The 21,902-nt window shown below is 37.7% G+C and overlaps 1 protein-coding gene across 1 annotated transcript; it reads right to left on the bottom strand.

Annotated features, from left to right (window-relative positions):
- On the bottom strand, positions 1-20,643 carry LOC121411470 (protein Tube-like). Its single transcript, XM_041604223.1, has 2 exons — positions 20,233-20,643; positions 1-364 (listed from the first exon to the last, which is right to left on the bottom strand). The coding sequence occupies exons 1-2, from the start codon at positions 20,306-20,308 to the stop codon at positions 30-32; spliced, it is 411 nt and encodes a 136-aa protein (XP_041460157.1). The 5' UTR covers positions 20,309-20,643; the 3' UTR covers positions 1-29.
- Positions 20,644-21,902: the final 1,259 nt, after the last annotated feature.

Below are 21,902 nucleotides of genomic sequence, written 5' to 3'. Positions count from 1 at the left end.
TTATAACCCCCCCTGCGATAAATTAAAAATCATTTACCAGTATTTTCAGATTGTTGATGGAGCACTGACTCACCATCGTCATCATCCTTTTCGTCGTCGTCGTCATCATCCAAGACCTCGTCATTGTATATAACGCTTTCATACACGCCACTGTTCTGATTGTCAGCCGAGTTCGAGTAGTACGCGCTCTCCGCATTGTTGCCATCATCGTAATGGTATGCACTTTCGATGTTGACATCGTCGTCGGTATCATGTGGTATTTCCTTTGAAGATGATCCGGCAACATCGGGCATTGACGTCGGCGATTCCGGATCTGGATTGGTTAGTGCCTGTGCACTGTCTTTAGCGCTGTGTGGTACCGATCCTGTGTGATGATACAAGATAAGGGAAATGGTAAGAGAGAGAGAGAGAGTGGTGGAGAGTGCGAGACAGACAGACACCGAGTTAGGAAGATGAGGGGTGGAAGATGGAAAAATAGCGGGGGGGGGGGGAGACAGAGTGGTGGAGTAAGGAGACAAAGTGTAAAATACAATATTGTCATTGACTTGAACCGGAAGTATATAACCTTCAAAAAGCAAAGAGTTCCTTGAACGATATACGAAAACAAGGCATGCACTAAAAAGCCCAAAATAGTAATGAAAACAAAAACCAAACCCCAAAGAAACAAGATAAAATACAAAGCAATGTAAACATGGTAAAGGCATATAGTTTATAGCTATTTTTGTCTTCATTCGTTGTCTCGGTGATACTTACGAGGTAAAAATATTTTGTTTTCATTTGTGCCTGTATTTTTTTCGGAATCTACAAGGTGTTTGTCATTTCCTGTTTTCCTCTTGCAATATGGCAGTGTGCTCCCTGGTGCTGTTTTAAAACTACCCGTCACAATATTTTTCATCATACTGTTTTGCTCCTCGACAGTGAAATAAACATTGGGATGTATACCTTATGCATAATATGGGAATTGATACGTGATACACATGTAATGGATGTCCAAAGATTATATTCATTCCATGAACAAAGACAAGGCCACTGGCAATTTTGGGTTGACATTACTTCTAAGTAAATGACATCAGCAAGGTCTAATAACCCGGTGGCAATATTCTTTGAGTACATTCCCATTGCTGTCGTTTTGATTATGGTTTTGGCGTTATACTTTCTTTTTTAAATTCTAGTCAGCGTGGTTATACGAGGGTGGCTGCTCCTGGTTATGCCTACCATTGACCACAAGGCATGGAACCGAATTTCGGGGGGTCGTGTTGGCTCAATCGGTGAGTGCCTACCTCGAGAACGGACGGTCGTGTGTTCGATCCCTGATCAGGTTATTCCAAAGACTTTAAAAGCAGAATCCTCTGGCTTTTAGCCAAGTATTTAAGAATGAACGGTTGTACCATCATCATAATTATGATTCAGGGCCCGCTTGGAGAACAGTACTGTTGATAGGAGCTTTAAGTGGCTACCATGGGTAAATATGGCGATAAGACGATATTATAAGTTTTTATCATTAAGCTTTGAGTCGGGCAATACCATTTTATGATATTATTTTTACGAAAGTGCGGAAGTGAGAACGTATTTTAGCCGTTTCTGTGTGAAAATGTCAGTTCCTTGAACACACGGTTCATCAGGAGGACATTAAGAGTGGGCTATTGTGACAGGTAGAGTGACCGTTACTCATATTACCTGTAAAACCTGCTGGGGATATCATGACGTAAATGACGAAACTCTCTAAATATTACTCTCATGGGAGATGCTATGAGATCAAATAAAATCACAAATTGTCAGTAACCTTTCTGTTTTTCTTCTATGGAGCGTTTCTGGAAAAGGACTTCTCGGAGGTCTTAACCGACAGGTCTTATTTCATCCGACATAATAACAGTGCTTTTCAGCCAAACATATTCTAGAAAAGGTGTGAGATCTGCCAACTTGCGACAACTAATGTTGACGAATGCTTCCCTAGTCAAGTTAGTCAAATTAATTATGGATGAATCAAATTTCTGTTATTCCCTGGGCAGGGGGGGGGGGACTCTTCAACCTGTCCTGCTACACAAATCGTCGAAATGGATCCCGTTTCAAACACCCAGGCGTTGTCGACGTCTTTTGGAAAAATAATTTGTATCACTTTTTCAGCACTACTAAAAGTAGTCTTTTCTCATAAATAACGCCTTTTAGGGTTGCCAATTAAAGATTTCTACATTTAGGAATGGAGTAGGCTTTCAGATAATACCACTCTGGTTCATTAGTCATCTAGTCTAATAACAAAGTTGTCTATGTCTAATTTCCACTTCGTCTCCTAATCAAACTGCTTTTTGTAAAATTTTATCGTAATAGACTAAGTGATGTTAGACTTTTAAAAGTGGTGTTACACCAAGTACTTTTAAGAGAAAAAAAAGGCCTAAGCAGAAATCAGAATTAAAGATTGTAAAATGGGCTAAATGGAAATTACACCAATATGGTTGGTAGGCGAACTGGTTGTATACGAGTAAGAATTACATCATTGTGGCATAAGACCATCTGGAAAGCAGCGATTGTAGACCTACTGGGAATGCTATTCTTTACCAACGACAAAAAGGAATTTTCACACCTCGTCGCAGAACGCTTTCAAGAACATAAAAACTGTATTGTCAATTGCCCTTCATGACAAAGAGCAACCAAAAAGTCTTTGTATAAAATTGGTTAAACTCAAGAGTAATTTCGTCCTATTTGCCATCTTTCGTCAGCTCCGACACTTAGGACGAAACTGCTGTTCCGGTTCACCAATTTTCAACAATGTCCTCTCAGCTGTTCATTGTCATTTGAAGGCCATTTTCAATGCATTCGCTGTGTTTTTTCATTCGTTCCGCGTCACGGTGCGAAAACACCCTAGTGATTGCATCAGCATCAGCAACAGCGAAGACAACGACGAATCATTCTTCAAAAGATAAAAGACGTCAGGATAATGTTGCATTGACGAACGAACAATCCAAAATCTTTCATCAACTAATCAGTGAAATGGTTTCCTCACTTTTACCCATTATATCCCCCTAGAGCTGCCATCTTTCATGCGAATGAAAAGAAATTGTCTTCCCACCAGATTCACCACAACGGGCCTCACCAACGAAGAAATCAAAATCTTTCTACTTCCTATACTATTATGATGGTGTTTGCTGATTTCCTGGCTAGGGCCATTAGCAAAGGAGGTAAACCCCAGGTATTCAATGACCTTTTATTAGTCAGAAGAACATTTGGGTGATTACAGAATGGGCATCCGTTACTCCGGGGCTCGGTGATCGTATTTCCTACAAAGCAACCCGTTTCTGGTTTCCCCCTTCACGTCATTGCAATATTGAGAGAGACGCTTCATTATTTCCTACATGCTGTTGTAAGAACCCCCTAAGGAAGTGATGGAGAGCCGTGCATATCTTTCCCCATTGCTAATAGTCCATCTTACCTGCTTAGAATCTACTTCATTTGTTTTTCTTTTGTTAACCCAATGTAATGTTTAGCCGCCACCATCATTGCCTCGCGGTGTCTTAGATAAACGCGAGAACTTTGCTTCATGTAACTAAACGCGATTCTATGTTGGTCTCCAGCAATACAGAGACATTCACCTTTTCCCGATGTAAGGGCCTTCAGTGGGTTGAGGTGTGTTCAATCATCCTCTGTCAAAAGATCATTATCCCTGAAGTTTGATGCAATTTATTTCAGATTTTGACAGCCTTTTTATGTAGACGTTATTTCTAACGTCGATTTCGACTTACAGTATGCTTTCATTGAGTCAGATGCATTAAAAGTATGAATTGTTGGCAAGCAGTTGCTTCAAGCATAAGCAATTGCTAACCAAGCAAATGATCATGCCTCAGCAATTGCTTTATTTAATATGCATGAATCTTTGCTCGTGCTTGAACCCTTTTCTTACCTTCATAAAGCAATTGCTAGCGGTCTGAACAATAGCGACGTCACGCTGGTGCGAACACGACTCACAGAAAACGCAGAAGTCGAACGCAAAGCTGTGGCAGTGCAAATTACCGCTTCTTTCCTATAACATATTGTATAATTAACTCATTTCTTTTTCATAAATTTATATATGTTTCATTTGATCTTTACCTATTAGGAAGAAAACGAGGACAAAATCTCAGTTTCGCTTACTGTACAACTTACAATATTCTACTGATGTAAGAATAATTTGAGTGGATATCAGCTATATACTTGGCAATTCTTTTCTCCTGCTCTTATATGCTTTTTGTAAAATAAAAATATAGAATCATAGTGGTTTGACAACATTATTACACATAGAAGGATCATTAATGTTGAAAGTGCTCACAACAAAAAAGGCATGTTAAATTGCAAAAGAAAAGCTTCTCTTTATGAATGATGCAGTCTAGACAGGAATTGAATACAATTTGCTGATATGACTGTAGCGGAGGGGAGAGGCGTCCCACATCAATTTGGAGATAAATCAACCTTGGCAATTCTGACAGCGAGGTTCCCCAAGGCGACGATCTTGGACCTGCCTTGTTTTCCCGCTACATGCACCGCTTCTTGAATATCCACCACCGCCCACATTTTTTGGTTTGGTTCTCCGACCAAGGTTCGGTCGGCGGAGGAAACTTGAGTAGGGTTGCAATTTCCTTCAAAAGTGATTAAAGTTTGATATTTATCCACTGAGATTGAATTACAAATCACACCTGAACAGTCAAGAAGAAGCGTGTGATTTGATCTCTGCTCTAATGAATATATGTTTATTATCCTAGGATATTTCTCTGTGCACCATTATGACAGACACTCATATACAGTCATGATATACTTTTAAGAAAGTCTTAATTCAAACCACAGTCAAACCGTATGCGCCCATCGTTTACCTTTTTTCATCAAGTCCGCAACAATTAGTTGAATTCTGATCTAACACACACAGACACACCCACGTGCACCCTCTCACACCCCACGCGCGCGCGCGCACACACACACCCACACACAAAGCCTACAAAATAAAAATAACCCTCAAAAGTAACAATGAATTTTATTGAATACGTTGATAGATTATTACTCAAATGACAGAAATGTGGACATCGTTCACTGTAAAAAATGAAGTGTTAATTTAGCACTTACAGTGCTTGTAAGTTGTATAGTGACTGCACTACGAGTGCTAATTTTCTAGTTCAAATTTGAACTAGAAAATCAGCACTCGTATTGCAGTCACTATACAAGCACTGTATTAAAGTGCTAAACTAGCATTTCATTTTAACAGTATTGTTTATTGTATTCAGTATGACTTTATAAACAAATACTATTTTGATGAATCGATTTTTAATTCAATTCAGAGATTACCCATTTTAAAAAGAAAAAAAAAATGATATGCTTATAATTGAAATCGATAAATCATCACTCTGACACAATATGGCCCAATTATTTCATTTAATAAGCTTTTCATGCCAAGTCGTTCAAACACGACATACGCCTGATACAGCATGCACTGTCTACATGACTGTGCACGCCACTCAAATTATAAAATAGCTTTCCAGGGCTGAAGCACGCGTGCCTGTGAAATGAAATTAACAGATCGAACAAAAGAGCCAGTGTATCGCATGGGCGGGCGAAAACGAAATCTTTGTGATCTTGTACAGCAAGCTTGAGTGATGCCTAAAGAAACTCCTGAATGAGAAGCTAGGTCGGGATTGATTAAAGCGGTGAGGAGAAAGAGAACTGAGATTGATGCAGCCAGAAATCCCACACGGTTATATCATGTACGTGAGTTGTTCTCGACTTACCTACTTGATTGCCTAAAAGGGATTACAGACCATTAACTTAGCAACGTCATTTTACGAACCTTGAATTCCGATATGATGCTTGCAAAATATACCAGGCGATACGAATCGGCTGACATTCGGAATATATCATTTGTATATTATGTTGGAATACCAGGAACCCGTAACACAAAGCTTAGCGATGATTAACAATTATGAGAGAATGCTTCTGATTGGTTCCTGATCAGTATTTTAGACTATAATGTGCGTGTAACATTGATCTTGATTGGTCAGTCCATTTTGCGATTAATCACTAATCTTTGTGTTACGGAGCCCTGGTCTATATAAGGGAGTTTTAGCAACTGCAAGGGATACGGCTTCAACAACACAGCGAATGTCTTGAAACTACCCGTCAAATGACAAAATACAGCTGAGAGGTCTTTGTCGAAAATTGGTTAACCGAAACAGCAATATCGTCCCAAGTTTCGAAGCTGACGAAAATTTGCAAATTTATCGTTTATCCGGGGAAGGGACGAAACTGCTGTTTTGGTTCACCAAATTTTGACAAAGATTTCTTGGTTGTGCTTTGTCATGAAGGGACATTTGACAATACATTTTCTATGTTTTTTAATCTGTCGTGCGTTGTAGAAGCGGAAACACTCCATTATTTGCATCGACAGCTTACCTTTTATACACGATAGCTTCAGAGATCATAATGTGTCTCGTTCTTTTATGATTCAGAACATGCCCAATTATTACACAACACGGAAAGTGGTGTTCATTAGTATACATAAGTTTGGTGTAATTTGAACACCTCAAGGTGTGGTCCTCTTTTATAGGGACACCAACTGGTGTCAATTTCAACACCGCGTTTGTTGTTTTACAGTGTAGGAAACACCAGACACATCTACTGTAGATATGAAAATATTATTTTGTCAAGAAAAGCGAGATATTATGATTTTTCTCAATCATATAAACTTCAGAGATGGAGTTTAATCGTCGAATCAAAGATCTTTGTTCATTGAATGAATCCATCTTGAATCCATTCCGATCATATTTTTTCCCAAAATTTGTATTAGTTTATTTCACTTTAGCCATTGAATTACAGCATTTAAATCTTCTTGCAAAGCCAATTTCATATACCTTCTATATCGGATCATGATAAAGGTAATGTCGTGTCTTCGGCATACATTGTACCTTAGTCGTCCTTTATTACATTAGACAAGTCGTAAATTAGGACCAGTAAGAGTAGTGGGTCTAATATGGACCATTGTGGTACTCCTATCGACACACCTTCTTTCCCAGAAATATATTTATAATACTAATAATATGATAAATTTGTATAACGCAGTCACTATATATTATATTGGATACATTGCGACCTCATATTCAGATACAAAATGAATGCTTTATCTGAACAGCCGATAGACTGAAGCTTATTTAGCAATACATTTTGGTAATTAGAGTCAAATGCACGCACGCCTAAGATCGTTAAAGATAGCACACACAAGCTTGCCATCGTCCATTGCTTTAGACCAGTGGGGCATTTAAAATTAGAAAATAAACCTTGATTGTTTCAATTTATAGCCAAAGTTTAACTCGGCGTTGACCTGGCCTATGTGGATTTATTTCAAATCTCACTGAGAAATTCTGAATGATTGATAAATCACTTATGAAACAAACTTAAATTTCAGTAAAATGAACACCATCTAAAATCCGAAAATATATCATAGGTGAAACCAAATAGTTTATTTGGTTATTTAAAGAGGCACGGGAGCAATCTCTTTCTTCATGTGTAAGTTGAACCAATATTATTTTATTCCGTAATGATAGTCTCCCATGGGCTTAATCCTTCATTTTCGATATCGATACGATATCATAAGACTCACAGCGCACCAACCACAATCTTCCGCACATTATGTTATGTCACACTAATGAAATCGGTCGCACATTGTACGATATACTGTGTAATTCATGCATTATCTTTGCTCGATAGAAGAGAGTCCGCTTTGCTTGTGCGACTGCGGTTTAAGGACAAAACCACCGTCAGTCAAATGTATTTGGATGTGGCGTTCCCAGCCATTAAGTTGCGGCGGAAGAAATTCTGCAACTTTTAGTACAGAGTCTGTCATTTTTGACTGGATAACTTTCAAAATAATGACGTTATGTGATACATTTTTCTTTTGTAGTGTCTCCACCGGGGGCACACTGTGGGTATACTGCTGTCATTTTTATTTATGTGAATTTGGAAAAAAGGTTCGCGGGGAATTGGAAATGGGTAAAACATTCCAACTGGAAAGAATACTATGCACACTGGCCCGTATTCCAAATTCGAGATTGCCATACGCTGTTCTGAAACCGTGGTTTTAAGTATGGAAAGCCAGTCGTGACACAAATCTCTATAACCTAAGAAATTCAGTTTGTCGGAACAGTTAGTGCTCAAATCATTCACAATTATTATCCGAGACTAATAGCTAAAACGACCTGTTCCGCCATTTAAATCGTGTGGAAAGAACGGAGTAAGAATACGAAAGATATAATATTAACGAAATTTTGACATTAATTTTGTCTGCCTCCAATAATTTTACCACAGAGTTTGACCAAGGTCTAAGTTTTTTTTAGTGTGTTCACATAGTTAATACCGTTAAGATGTGATTCACTCTGTTAAAGTGCTAAAATAATAACAGTATGAAGATAATATCACACTGTGTACACCTCGACAGTTTGAGTGTAAGTAGCATAACGCGTAGACTATTCCAAATGTGATTCATTTTGTTGTTCCATCTGAGAGCTACATGAGGTTCACCAAGGTTCTACACAGAATTTAGAAAATTTGACTAGAAAATTATGTATGCTTATTTTTTACGAAATTTATTCATAAATCACAAAAAATGCTTCTTCTATGTCATTTCTTCATCAATTTCAATTTTGCATCCTCAATTTATGTCACCAATATAATTCACTACAATGTTAACTGGGCTGAAATTAAAAGTTGTGTTGAATTTCTTTGCAAGATGCCGGAGGAGCTCCACATCAGTGATGTTCTAGTTTGAAAGTGGGGAGGGTGGCTGAGCAGAAAGTGAGGGCTGACCATGCAGAAAATAACAATCAGATGGTCATTTTTAAGTTTTGTAGTCTGTTTTGGAAAAAAAAAGTGAGGGCTGAAGCCTCCCCAGCCCCCCCCCCCTTCGTTCCGCGGCCCCCTGTTATTGAAATATAAATTTAAGTGTAAAGGTTGTTTTACAAGTTTAGACTCACTAGGACCTACCCTAGACCAATCAAACTCTACAAACCGTGACAATATTAAAACGCTGTATAAAAGTTTAAGCAGGCTGTTTAATCCCGTCCGTCATACTGACAACATAATTGTAAAAAAAAACCTGTTTAAAAGTTTAAAACAATTTGCTTTAAGTTAAAAAAAACACTTACTAGAGAGACGGGCTTAAACAATGTGCTTAAAAGTTTCCACAGCGCTTTACAATGTTGGTATCGTTGGTATGACTATGGGCATTAGCATCCAGCACTGTATTCCAGAAAAGATTTATTGAGGAATATGTCAATGGCGATTATTCGCGTCCATGTCATGACAAATAACACAGCGTTGATTAAAACATAAATGCAATTTCACGATTTAAACTCGTCCTTGTACTATATCCCTTTTAGCAAGGCTAATAGAGATATTAAAACATTTGATGATATCTCCATGGTTACTTTCACGAAAGATACGTGGGGTTGGCATGGCTTGACTTGAATCATTTCACATTATTGACAGTCTAGCTGCTTGAATTTCTAGACAAAGAGTGATAGGGAATGCGAAACATACACCTTCAAGCCTGAGTTCAATATTTTGAAATTGATAATAAGAAGCTCATGAAACGAAATTATACTGTTTTTCAATGTTCTATTTAAATAGCTCATGTTTTTTTTTATTTGGCACATACTGTATAAAAGGAAGAACAAAGCAAAATGGTGGTGTCTTCAATTAAACAAACTCATATAGTTTTTCCATAAACAGAATGATGGTGCTTCTTTGGGAATTCGATGCATATATGTACTTCTGATGTTTATAGTGTAATTTTTAGTTTTAAAAAGTATTCTTTTTTTTTCTTAATTTTCACTACAGATGGCGACAGCTTGCAGCCCAATGTCTAGTTGCTGAGGACGTAAGTATTTTTTGTACAGCTATTTACTTCTATCATGGATAAAAGAACAAGTTCGTGAATATTGGTTTACGTATAGATATAGCCCAGGATACAGTCATGGTTATGAAAGCAATCACAATTCGATCCATCTAAAAAAAATTCGAAATCGTGTCAATAAGACCGATTTATGTTGTGATTTTGGAAAAAATGATTTCTGATGTGAATGCACTATTGCGGGACTCGGGTCATTCTCTTCCGAGTTGATTTCCTCCAAAGTAAAAAGAAGAAAAAAAAATACTCAATGTGTGACTAAAAGGAGAAATGATCGCGGAGACATGATTCTAATAATAAACAAGTGAAATAAAAACACAATTTCATTCCTTTCGATCTATACCCTTATTCATCGTAAGAGGAGAAATATTAGGTAAAAATAACAACTTCTCTCGTCCTCATTCATTGAAGGCCTAATTAGGAAATTGAAAGCGAAAGGAGAGTCATATTCAATGATGATGGTAAAGGCCCGAGGCAAATTGATGACGTGGTGTTAAATCTCAGCCGCTAATCACTGTCTAATGTTTTCCTTTGAAAATGGCATAAATTGGTTGGGGGTAATGGTATAAGGTGAACGTCAGAGGTAATTCACGTCAGGTTGACCGCTTTTCTGTCTGATTAGAGTCTGATCAGCCTAAGCTGGGGGATGTTTTAGCCGCTTGTTCTTGGTCAAAAACTTATATCATTTTCGAGTGTCAGGATATATTATATAGATTATGACTTATATAATCACAGCATATTTTCAAAAGAGAGTTGCCAAAGCGGTTGGACCTGTGATTTCTCACACTTTTACATGTATCATAAAGATGGTGACGAATAATGAGTTTTCGTCATTAAAACATGTATCAATCTCACATGTTTGACGTCCAACGTTTTTGTCATGAGTTCATGCATAAAGTTATATACGACTTTTGAGATAAGATATTCTTTATTCGTTTTATTTGAACAGAAGTATAAAGGTTGTTCACGCCTTCCTTATACCTCACACTCTAAAAAAGGGTTTACCCAATATTGGGTAAGAACATGCATGTTGGCTGGGTAGAAAGCTACCCAATTTGTTGTAAATTTTACCCAATGTTGCGTTGAAATAGCCATTAACTTTGGGTTAAAAAAATACCCAGCAAACATGCATGTTCCCTTTCTCTCAATTTGGGTAAAATTTTACTCAGTGTTTTTAGAGTGTAGTCATAATTCCCCTATAGCGGCCGTTTTATTATTAATTTTTATTCAAACCACCTATATTATGTAGCTGGTACAAAAATTATTAAAATGGCTGTTTTCGACTCGCCGTATACGGTCGCCGAAGGGGGAATTGTGACTGAGATATGAGAGTAAGAATAAGAAGAATATAGTTGTCGTCACTGCCGTATAGCACCACCATCGTTTGCCACTCTCAACTTCTGATCTTAAAAAATGAGATCAAATCCATTATCTCAATATTGAGTAGGCTTTTATACTCTAAATGGAGCCACGCTGAAACGGGTGAATGGAATCTGTGTTTCCTATTCAACACAACTCTCAAATGCCTGGAAAATACACAACACAAGTCCAAGCTTGTAGTCATCAATAATTATCGTCCTTCACCGAAAGAATATGGGAATGGGATTGTGGAACAATGTACGGGATTATTCTCCGCATAAAACCATGACTTTTTTAAAAACTTCATGCGCGCGCTCTCTCTCATCTTCCTCATGACAGTATGGAACGCCTAAATGTGTTTTCTCAAGCAATGATGCGGTGAAACTAATGGACATGGAAAGCTCTAAACGGGATCTGTGTCATTGCACTCCCGCTTTTAAATACAAATGTTTTTATGGTCTTTTGAGCTTACATCTCTGGGCTTTTAGATGCCCAAGTACACCACCCCTCCCCCTGTATATGGATTAGAATCAATAATTAATCGTAATTGCACATCAAAGGGTAATGAGCTTGCAAAGTAAAATCGCAGAAAAGCAATTAGGTACTTCCCATTTTCCGGTTACATTGATACGACAGAGCCAACACCGTGAGTAAAACCCAGTCAAAATAAAATGTTTTGTCGGTCAGTTGCCCCCAGAATACGGGATCACTAAATAGTATATTGGTGTAAAAATTAGAAAAAATCTGAAGATGATACTCACTTACCCATTCATTTATATGATATATATGTATATGTATGTATATGTATATATATATATATATAGACTTCTTCTCTATATACCTCCTCTTCTTCCCCTTCTTCTCCATCTCCCCCTCGTCCTATTTTTGTTTCTTTTTCATCATGAATTCTTCCTTGCATGGATGAAAAGCGATGTGACGAGTATGATATATCCGGAATAAACACCCGGTTTATACCGACAGTAATAATTAAGTTACGTCCCACCTGCGGACACCGGAACGGTTTGAAGCCACTCCGTATTCTTAAACCGTCTCCCACAATACGCTGGCGTATAATGAAAGGAAATCTCACCGGGGACCCGTTGATGTGGAGTGTCATTAACCAACTCAATAGTTTATATCTTAGTCACGTGATATGTTTATTCTCCCTCGTCACCAGTTGCCATGGTAATGACATTTTGCGTGAAAAAAAGTTGGGTTTAGAATCTCTCTTCCCGGAAAGGGATACGGAGATTGTCTCGGGGGGAATAAACTTCCCCTACATAATCCGTCTCCGAATTTATTATTCACTAGATTCATCGATTTCATAGTCGTGAATAGTACTTCCCAAAGCTAGAAGCAGCATTTGAATGCGATTACTAGATTTCAACAATTTGAAATTCAATCTCTAACCATTGTCGTATTTAGAGTTACCTTGGTTACTCGCCCGTTAAACAAAGGTAAATCATTTTTTTTTTGGTCAAATCGCCATCTTCTGTATTTTCATGTTTCAATTATCAAATAGATCAGCGTGGAAACTGACGATGCTTTAGTTACACGTGACTATGATAAGTACATGCATGATACCAAGAGAGAGAGAGAGAAAAAAAACATTGAATTTCGGTAAGATCGAGGACGGGTTTTGACAGAGATGGGCTTCAGTCGGAATCACAAAGCCTTTAGGGGGACATCAAACGCAAAACCTACATGAATAGAGACACCACCGGAAACAGGAGTGATTTGAATTGCGAATCTTCCTGTCATTTCACCTGGCCCTCTCGATGTTTAGCACGCATTATGCCTTAGTCACACACACGACACCGACTCCAGACCGATCGAGCATAATATTGTAATACGTTATGTCCAGTTTCATACTATACGTCGGTTTGGAATCGATCCCCTTGATGTGACTGTAGCCCGGTCTCACACCCTCACACACCCCCCCACACACACACATAATACATCTAAGCGACAGTCACACTAACGAAATAGATCTCAAACCAACCGATAGCATGTCATTGGTAATAACGCAATGGATTTTATCGGACTGGAATTGATTTCGCCGGTGTGACTGGGCACTGCATTACCATTAACGATGTTAACATTACAGCTCCTTGGTTGAGCTAACATGGTAATTGGATTTTTCTCCACATACGCATGCGCAGTTGTATACCAGGAAATCAAGGAGTGCAATTAGGTTTGCTCCCGTGTCTCGAAAGGAAGACTAAGGGCCGTGTTGTCTAGTTGTTAGAACGCTGGACTCATGATTGCGGGGTTGCGTGTTCGAACTCCGCTCGGTCATTATCTCCACTTTAACCAAAAAGGCCCGAGAGTAATTACTGTCATCTAAAATTTATAAAAGGTCAGCCACTATGACAGATTAACTTAAGACGTAAAAATGACTGTTTCCTATGTAATATTATTGGTTATATACCAGCGTGGAGTTGATGCGACTGAAAGCTGATTTGTCGAGTTCCTACGGGAGTTGATATTTTAACAGAAAACAGAAAACCCCAAACGACGGATTGGCATTTTCTACACGTCTTGCCCATCCTTTCACGTAAATTTCTCTATTACTTTATCCGACCCAAGCCCAGGTTGTATCAAGACGATCCGTCAATCAGACAAGACATGGAAACGTTACCATCTGGGGGTTTTGACCGCCGTTATAGGAGACTTGTATAAACTACAACGTGCGTAAGGTGTCCTCAAACTAAAATCGATAGTGGAATATCTCACAACCAATAGTCCCCCCCCCCTCCCGTCCTCCCTCCGTTATAACCATGGTGCTATCCATGGTTATAACTGATGTGAATTGATTGAATAAAAGGGCATGGACGCAAGGAAGGAAAGTAATTCGCGCACGGAATTCTAAAGCATCCTAATGCCCAAAGCTGGCAAACAAATATCTTGATTTGTTAGCAGTATCCGGTCGGGTAAACGATCTGGGGCCCATTGTAGAAAGAGTTGCAATCAATCGCAACTATAAGCAAATTGATTTTCAACCAATCAACAGCGCGCATTTTGGACTTGCAATTGATTTTTTTGACTTGCGTTTGAACGCAACTCTTCCTGCAACGGACACCAGGACAGGTACAGTCAAACCTGTCTATTGAGGTTAGCTAAGGGATACAGAAAACATGGCCACTTAAAAAAGGAGGCCTTTATCGACCGGTTCTCTGATTATCTTAATAGGAGACAATGTTGGCGGCACATGATTTTCACTATAGCAGGTGGCCGCTATAAGATAGGTTCGATATTTAGATAGCGACCGTGTGAGCATGCTTTTTCTTTTTTAAAATCCAGACGGATTGTACTTTTTCAACCTTTATTATTATCTATCCGTGTCATGTCAGATATGTTTTTAACAGGAAGTGTTAACTGTGATCTCATGAAGATATGAACGTACTTGGTCTTATCTTGCCTTCTTTATTCCAGCTTTAACGTGCCAGAGCTATAAAATTTATTTGGGATTAATGTAACGAGAATTATTTTTGGTGACTTCGGTGAGTAATGTCACAGTCGCACAAACACAAGCGGATCCAAACCGACCGATGGTATACCATCGGAAATGACGTAATAGCTTTGATCGGTCTAGAAGCGGTGTCATTGGTTTGCCTGTATCATATTCAGGGGCCGCGGAATGGTTTCCAAAGTGGGGGGGGGGGGGCTGAGCCAAAAGTGGAGGGGCTGACCATGCAAAAAATCACAATCGTCTGGTCATTTTTACGTTTTGTACACGGTTTTGGAAAAAGTGGGGGCTGAAGCCCACCCCCCCCCCGCTTCCGCGGCCCCTGATATTCATGATAATGATTTACCTAGAAACATCCATAGCAAATCACTTCTGAATTCAAGATAGCAGATCACATTAGGGCCCTTTTCATAATGATGACGTTCAGCTATCGTATTTTTTGTAATTATGAGATTTGCTGTTACCCGTTACCAAGGTAGTAAAATAGCAGAATCACAATAGATTCTTTATGAAACTGGCCCCTGGGGAATATAGTTATTGGAGAGAAATTTATCAACTGTATATGATTGATGTCTTTTCTAATAAAAAAGGACATTTTTTAGAGTCTTGCTATTGTTCGGAAAATTCAGAAATAACATGAATAAGAGGTCATTACAAAATAACAGCTTTTAATAATAATAATTAACGTTATTTGTATAGCGCTTATCACAAAACATGTCTCTAAGCGCTTAGGAAAAAAAAGCTTTTACATGTATCATTGTTATTGAGTCAAAAGAGATCAATCGAAAACATATAATGATTTAAGAAAAGTGCTCTTGAATTACGAGAGGTGTTTTTTTTTTTCAAGTTGAGTATTTTATATTATTGTTTTCCCTTATGGCGCACACTACCAGACACGTGCATTTGGAGGTAATTTCGCAACTCGGGCAGTCCATGGGAGCCGGGCACCGAGGTATTTGGTTAATAATAATAATAATAATTTTTGTATAACGATTATGAATAACGTCTCTATATGCGCTTCCAAAGGGCTTGGATATTATTACCCCGGCTGTAGCCCAAGCAGCCTTTCCAGCATTTCAAGGAATAAATTCCTGCCAGGTACCCATTCACCTCACCTGGGTTGAGTGCAGCACAATGTGGATAACTTTCTTGCTAAAGGAAACTACGCCATGGCTGCATGGATTTGAACCCACGACCCTCTGTTTCAAAGTCAGGAGACTTATCCACTGGGCCACAGTGCTCCAACGTTAGGATGAGGGGTGGCGAAGTCGAATTCGATGGATTTCACTTTTTTATAGTAATATTGTATCATAACAAGACAAAACGTAATCTTTGATAAAAACTCTTTCGTTCTTCTTTCTTTCTTTCTTTCTTCACATCGCCCTTTGTGTTTTTTGTTTTGTTTTGTATCGCTTGAAAAATCAAGGGGGTGGGGGATGCACTCTCCATGATCGTATGAGAAAACACCTGTGACAGCTCAATTCGTTTTATGTTTAAAAAAATATATTGAACTCGTATTATGATTAGAAGTGAGTCATATTAATTTTAGCCATATTTTCAATGCCTATTTTGCCTGTTTATATTAAAAATGCTTCTTTAACTACAATAATTCTGCCTTCTTATCGTTGATAGCTTCTTTCTTTACAGATCATCTCAATTATTTGTTGATATTTTAATTAATTTGTAAATCTTTTTTTGCTTTGTTTCAATGTAAACTTAAAAACTTAAAAAGAATGGTTCACTCGGAGATAGAAAGACTTAATTACTTTTTGATACGCTTAAGTGACCCAATCCAACGTTATTATTAATACTATTATCTCACTTCAATCGAAACTGGACATTTAGTATATTTGAGATTAATATCGTCTTCCCGCCGAAGGCTCCTTTCCCGCCAAAATTGTGCGTGGGCCCACAGCCACAATAATTTATTTGGCGGCGAGCAGTTCTTTGCAGTCAATGAAGGAGGGAAAAATAGGCCAGAATTCAGGATTGGTTTCATGAATGAACCTTCGGCTGAACTTGTGAATGAAAAAAAAAGTGAAAGCATGGAAAGTGGGCGTTTGGTTTGTAAAACACCGACATCTTGTGATACAGTCAAAACGCTTCTGTGCTTAGATAAATGTATTTAATTATTCAACCATTGTCTGGAGATTGTACGCAAGATTGATGCGGGGGAAGTTGATGACAGCTGTATGCTTTAAATTCTAGTGAGCCTCTTATACGTGATCCTTTTATTTATTATAAAAAAATACAGGAAAAGGCGGCAATCATAATTTCTATCGATTCCAGATGCACCGCTTGTTAACAGCTCTTTATTTCCATTGAAGACGCCTTTTTTTCCTGATAACAGTCACATCGACCAAACCGACTCTAGACCGACCAAATCGATAACATTATTTCCAATGACATCACATCGTTCGGTTTGGAGTCGGTTTCGCTGATGTGACTGTCGCATTATCGAAACGACTTAAGTATATTGTTCGTCGTTCTGAGAAAAATATCAATCTTAACATTTATCATATTCGAGGAGATATTGAAGAGATCAATCGTTTTCATTTGAAAAATCACAATTTCAATGCCGACAAAATATTGATTTATTTGAATATAATATTCATGATCTGTTTTCTGTAAGAGATATTTGGTTTCAGATATTATGCAATTGCCCATTTACTGTACTTTTCAATGTTGAATCTATGACAAACTATTCGATTGTACATTCTGCATGAATATAATCATCATGCATGCGACACTCCAAATTTCCTAATATCGTGACCATAGTATAGTGGTAGTAGTATATAATAATAATATCATGATAATAACGATAATAATAATGTAGATAATAATATGATAATGATAATAATCACAATAATATCATTATTGTGATTATTATCATTATCTGCTGTAGCAGTAGTAGAAGTAGTAGTAGTAGTAGTGTAGTAGTAGTATATATAGTAGTAGTAGTAGTGTAGTAGTAGTAGTAGTGTGTAGTAGTAGTAGTAGTAGTATAGTAGTAGTAGTACAAGTAGTAGTAGTAGTATAGTAGTGTATAGTAGTGTAGTAGTAGTAGTAGTAGTAGTAGTGATATCAGTAGTAGTAGTAGTAGTAGTAGTAGTAGTAGTAGTAGTAGTAGTAGTAGTAGTAGTAGTAGTAGTAGTAGTAGTAGTATAATAGTAGTAGTAGTAGTAGTAGTAGTAGTAGTAGTAGTAGTAGTAGTAGTAGTATAGTAGTAGTAGTAGTTGTAGTAGTAGTAGTAGTAGTAGTAAGTAGTAGTATAGTAGTAGTAGTATAGTAGTAGTAGTAGTAGTGTAGTAGTAGTAGTAGAAGTAGTAGTAGTAGTATAGTAGTAGTAGTAGTAGTAGTAGTGTAGTAGTAGTAGTTGTAGTAGTAGTTATATTAATAATAATGATGATGATATGTATTTGTTAACAATGAAGTTTGATCGTGCAGGTGTGTGTCCTTATGTAGGCGCTTCTTATTTGCCTTCATTTTTTTCAAAGTGTATTATCAGGCACCGACTAGTTGGACAATCGAAGCTTTGTAATGATTGAGAGAAATATTCTCAAGCAATAGACATGGCCCTGGGAAGCGGGGTGCTCGGGTGCTGAAGCCCCCCCCCCCCAAGTTTTTCCGAGAGGGTGCTTCGTTCTGGTCATATTGGAGCACGGGCGTAAATCCCGGGGGGGGGCCTGGGAGGGATGAATCCCCCAACTATTCGAAGAGAGTCGGGATGGCCACGGGGGGATGGCATGTACAGTCATCCCCCACTTTTCAAGACAGAAAAAAGGATATTTTTTATTCTCAAATTATTAACACTACTGTTAATTCGTGCATTCATCTTTCAATGCGGTCAAAGTGCTTAAACTAATTCCTCGCGCGGTCGCTCCGCTCCCGCGCCCATTCTAATCTTACAAGATATTAGCCAAAGCAAAACCCTACGTTTAGCTTATTGCGAATGTTATATTCCCTGCACCATGAGAGTATGGTTATACAACGTCCATTTATAGCAATTGTATGATACCAACATCTTTAAAATATGGTTATAACTTTGGTCGTAAACCAATGGGGGTGTCATATCCTCACATCTTTGTGAAAGTGGGGGTAATTAATACAAAAAATATAGGAATACTCTACATGTTAAATTTCGAAGAGACACTGATTGACCAAGTAATTGCCGTTAATGAAACACAGACATGACAGAGGCAAGTTAGGACAGCAATATTTCCTACACATTTACAGTTTTATCCGTTTATAGGAAAATTAATTCACATTAATTCTATTACAATCTATATAATAAATATTTCAAATATTAATTTTGTTTAAAATTTTGAATGTTGCATCACCTCCTAATATACAGCAATCTTAAAGATTACTTAAAATCTTCCCTTTCTGCAACATTTTCCTTTTAATTTGCATCTTTGTACTATTTCCACGCGGCTTTTATGATCTGTGATGGCCTTTAAATAACCATTTTTATGAAGCACCCTTAATTCCGATAAGCATGATCCCTCTGTTTCATTCTTATCTCACATTTAGCCAGTTAAAACTTAACATTTACTCTTTGTAATTTTTGTCTTTTCTGCTAAAGTTTAATTTATTGATAATTCACCTTTATCACATTCTGAATGTATGCACATCAATTTAAACGACTGAAGCAACTTTTCAAGGCTCGCTCAGTACGCTTACTCGTTGCATTTTCTCCAATACACACCCCCTTGAAATACGATTTCGGTCATCAAAAATATAGGTCTTTATAACTGAAAGATGGAAGTATATCTCATTTACAGTATGTACCTTCGTACATTGCCCGTGATGTGAATATTACCATGGACCTACTGATATTGCACACCACTTGAGAGAGGTTTTTATCTTCCAATTACTGAAAATATTATTTGCTAGCTTCAGTCGCTCGCATATTATTATTGACTGCAATTTATTACTTTATATCACAATAAATCATTCCATTATAAAGCCATCGAAAAAATCGGCATATACCTTTTTTTACAGAAAGATTGTATGTACACGGTTATATACCCAATAAATAGCCCTGGTGTGGAGGTCCCACCTCAAAAAAAAAAGAATTTTCATGTAAATATATTGCTATAACCCCCCCCCCCTGCTCGGACGGATTTAAATTTCTTGGGACCAAAACGGTCTTCACTAAGTTTATTTTCTAGTGAAAACTTTTTTTTTTGGGGGGTGGTCATTTTTACTTCAGCGCCCCCAGCAAAACAAAAATCGTTCCCAGGGCCCTGGCAAAAAGCCGACTAAAATATTCGTTGAAAAAAGATTTGTTTTCGTTTACTCGGATCGAGATGCTTTGTCAAAACACACAATATTTGAATCATGTAGTTTTTTAGAATTTATGTAAACTTGTATTTGAAAAAAATAAACTAGGACGTATTTAACGTTTTAGGAAATTATCACTAAATGACTTCCAGCACCAAGTGGAAACAGTTTTCAGAAATAGAATAAATAATTGTGAAATTTCACTTACTTGCTTGAATTTCACTTGAGTATACAGTGAACAGGAACCACGTGAGTAACATAATAGACTTGCTCCGAGAAATCATGGTTATAGATGAGAAGATGGGGGCAGTCCCAACACAGGTAGAAATTAATATAGCCTCGTCGATAAACTGTAAATCTGTCTTGTTTTCTTTCGATCAAAAGCACAAACGCATCTTCATTGACGAGGCCTCAAAAAGAAAATGATCCACCAAATTTGATCGTTTGATTTCCGACCGACTTTCTGAACAGTCTGCGATGATTCAAGCCAGAATAGAGCTTAATCGCCAATGTTCAATCAGTCGAAAAACCTAAAAAGTATTATCTACGAGATCAGAGCTGGAGCATCACAACCTGACGACTAATCATGACCTGACTCTGGTCGTCGACCAAATAGCTACCTGTAAGATTTTATGCCTCTATTTCTCCCGCTTTTTTTTATTCTCTGATACCTCGCGCGCCACTCTGGCAGTACGTTCTATTTTTTTTTGCCAAAGTGCATGCATGCGTCATGAACACTCCTGTATATCTATCTGGTAGATTCATGCACAAATCTAGATTCAAGAACATTTTTTTTTAATCTTTAGTATATTTCATATTTTTTCACAATTCTTTAAAGTCTGTTCATCACTACTGGGAATACAAAACGTACGTTTTTTTTCAAAATATTAATCCAACAAAAGATACTAATGTAATACTGTCGTTCAATTGATACGTAAAATTGCATATTTTTTTTCTAAATATTTAATTTTGATTTAGTTTCCTTGATTATGTTCACGTTTTATCGTATTGAATTCGATAAGTTGTTGATATCCGCACATCTCAATTTAATATGTAAGTATATGGGTTTCTACTTTTATTTATACACCAAAACCCCGTTAGAAAAGAGCAAATGTATTCAAATTTTGTCTATTTGAATTTGTTGATCGGTTTACAACTTCAACCAATTATAAATTATACAAATTCTAAAGTCTTATTTTCAAATGATACACTTTGAAGTACTTAAACTGCATTACAAGTGGGAAAACAATCGCTTTGCAAAGAGTGCAATAGCTTTGTAAAGTTCAGATAGTTTGAAAATGAACTAGTATCATCATAAAACGGGGCTTATGCATGTTCGTTTCTTATGTAGATTTTGTCACACACACACACACAAATGAAATTTGATAAAAAGTGCGCCCAATCATATACGTAGACATTACTGTTAAAGTGATGGCGGTTGCTTAGCAACACTTTGCCAATGGCCTCTTTGCGCGGGAACATCATAATAAAGTGGATCCTCACCTGACAGCCTTATCGTCTGACTACGCAGCGTGTCAACCGCGTACTCATTACGGTAATGAGATGATACCATCGCTTGCTTTATCCATTATTCAGTCATATTCCAGATCGTATTCCATTTCTTTTGCAATTGTATCATATTCCATCAATGAGAAAGAAAGATGATATTATGAAAAGTGCCCGCTTCGTCACTTAGAGATGAAATGAATCAAATTTATATTTTTCGATGCGGGAGTGTGGGCATTTATTCTAGCGAAACACAGCCGCGGCAGTATATGGAGAGTGGAAGGGGGGGGGGGGGCAAGAAGAAATGGGAAATGAGGGAGGGGTTGAAACGCAACCCCCTAATAATGATGACAACCGTATATAATCATGTGT

The sequence above is a fragment of the Lytechinus variegatus genome, chromosome 3 (assembly GCF_018143015.1).
Source record: "Lytechinus variegatus isolate NC3 chromosome 3, Lvar_3.0, whole genome shotgun sequence".
In the NCBI taxonomy this organism is placed as follows: Eukaryota; Metazoa; Echinodermata; class Echinoidea; order Temnopleuroida; family Toxopneustidae; genus Lytechinus; species Lytechinus variegatus.
Note: the sequence above shows the minus strand (reverse complement) of the source record. Positions and strands in the feature narration are given on the sequence as shown.

Coding starts and splice junctions, on each gene's coding strand:
- LOC121411470 (XM_041604223.1), bottom strand. CDS start 20,308: ATGATTTCTCGGAGCAAGTCTATTATGTTACTCACGTGGTTCCTGTTC. Junction 365..20,232: donor CTCAAGTGAAATTCAAGCAA/GTAAGTGAAATT, acceptor ATCATCACACAG/GATCGGTACCACACAGCGCT.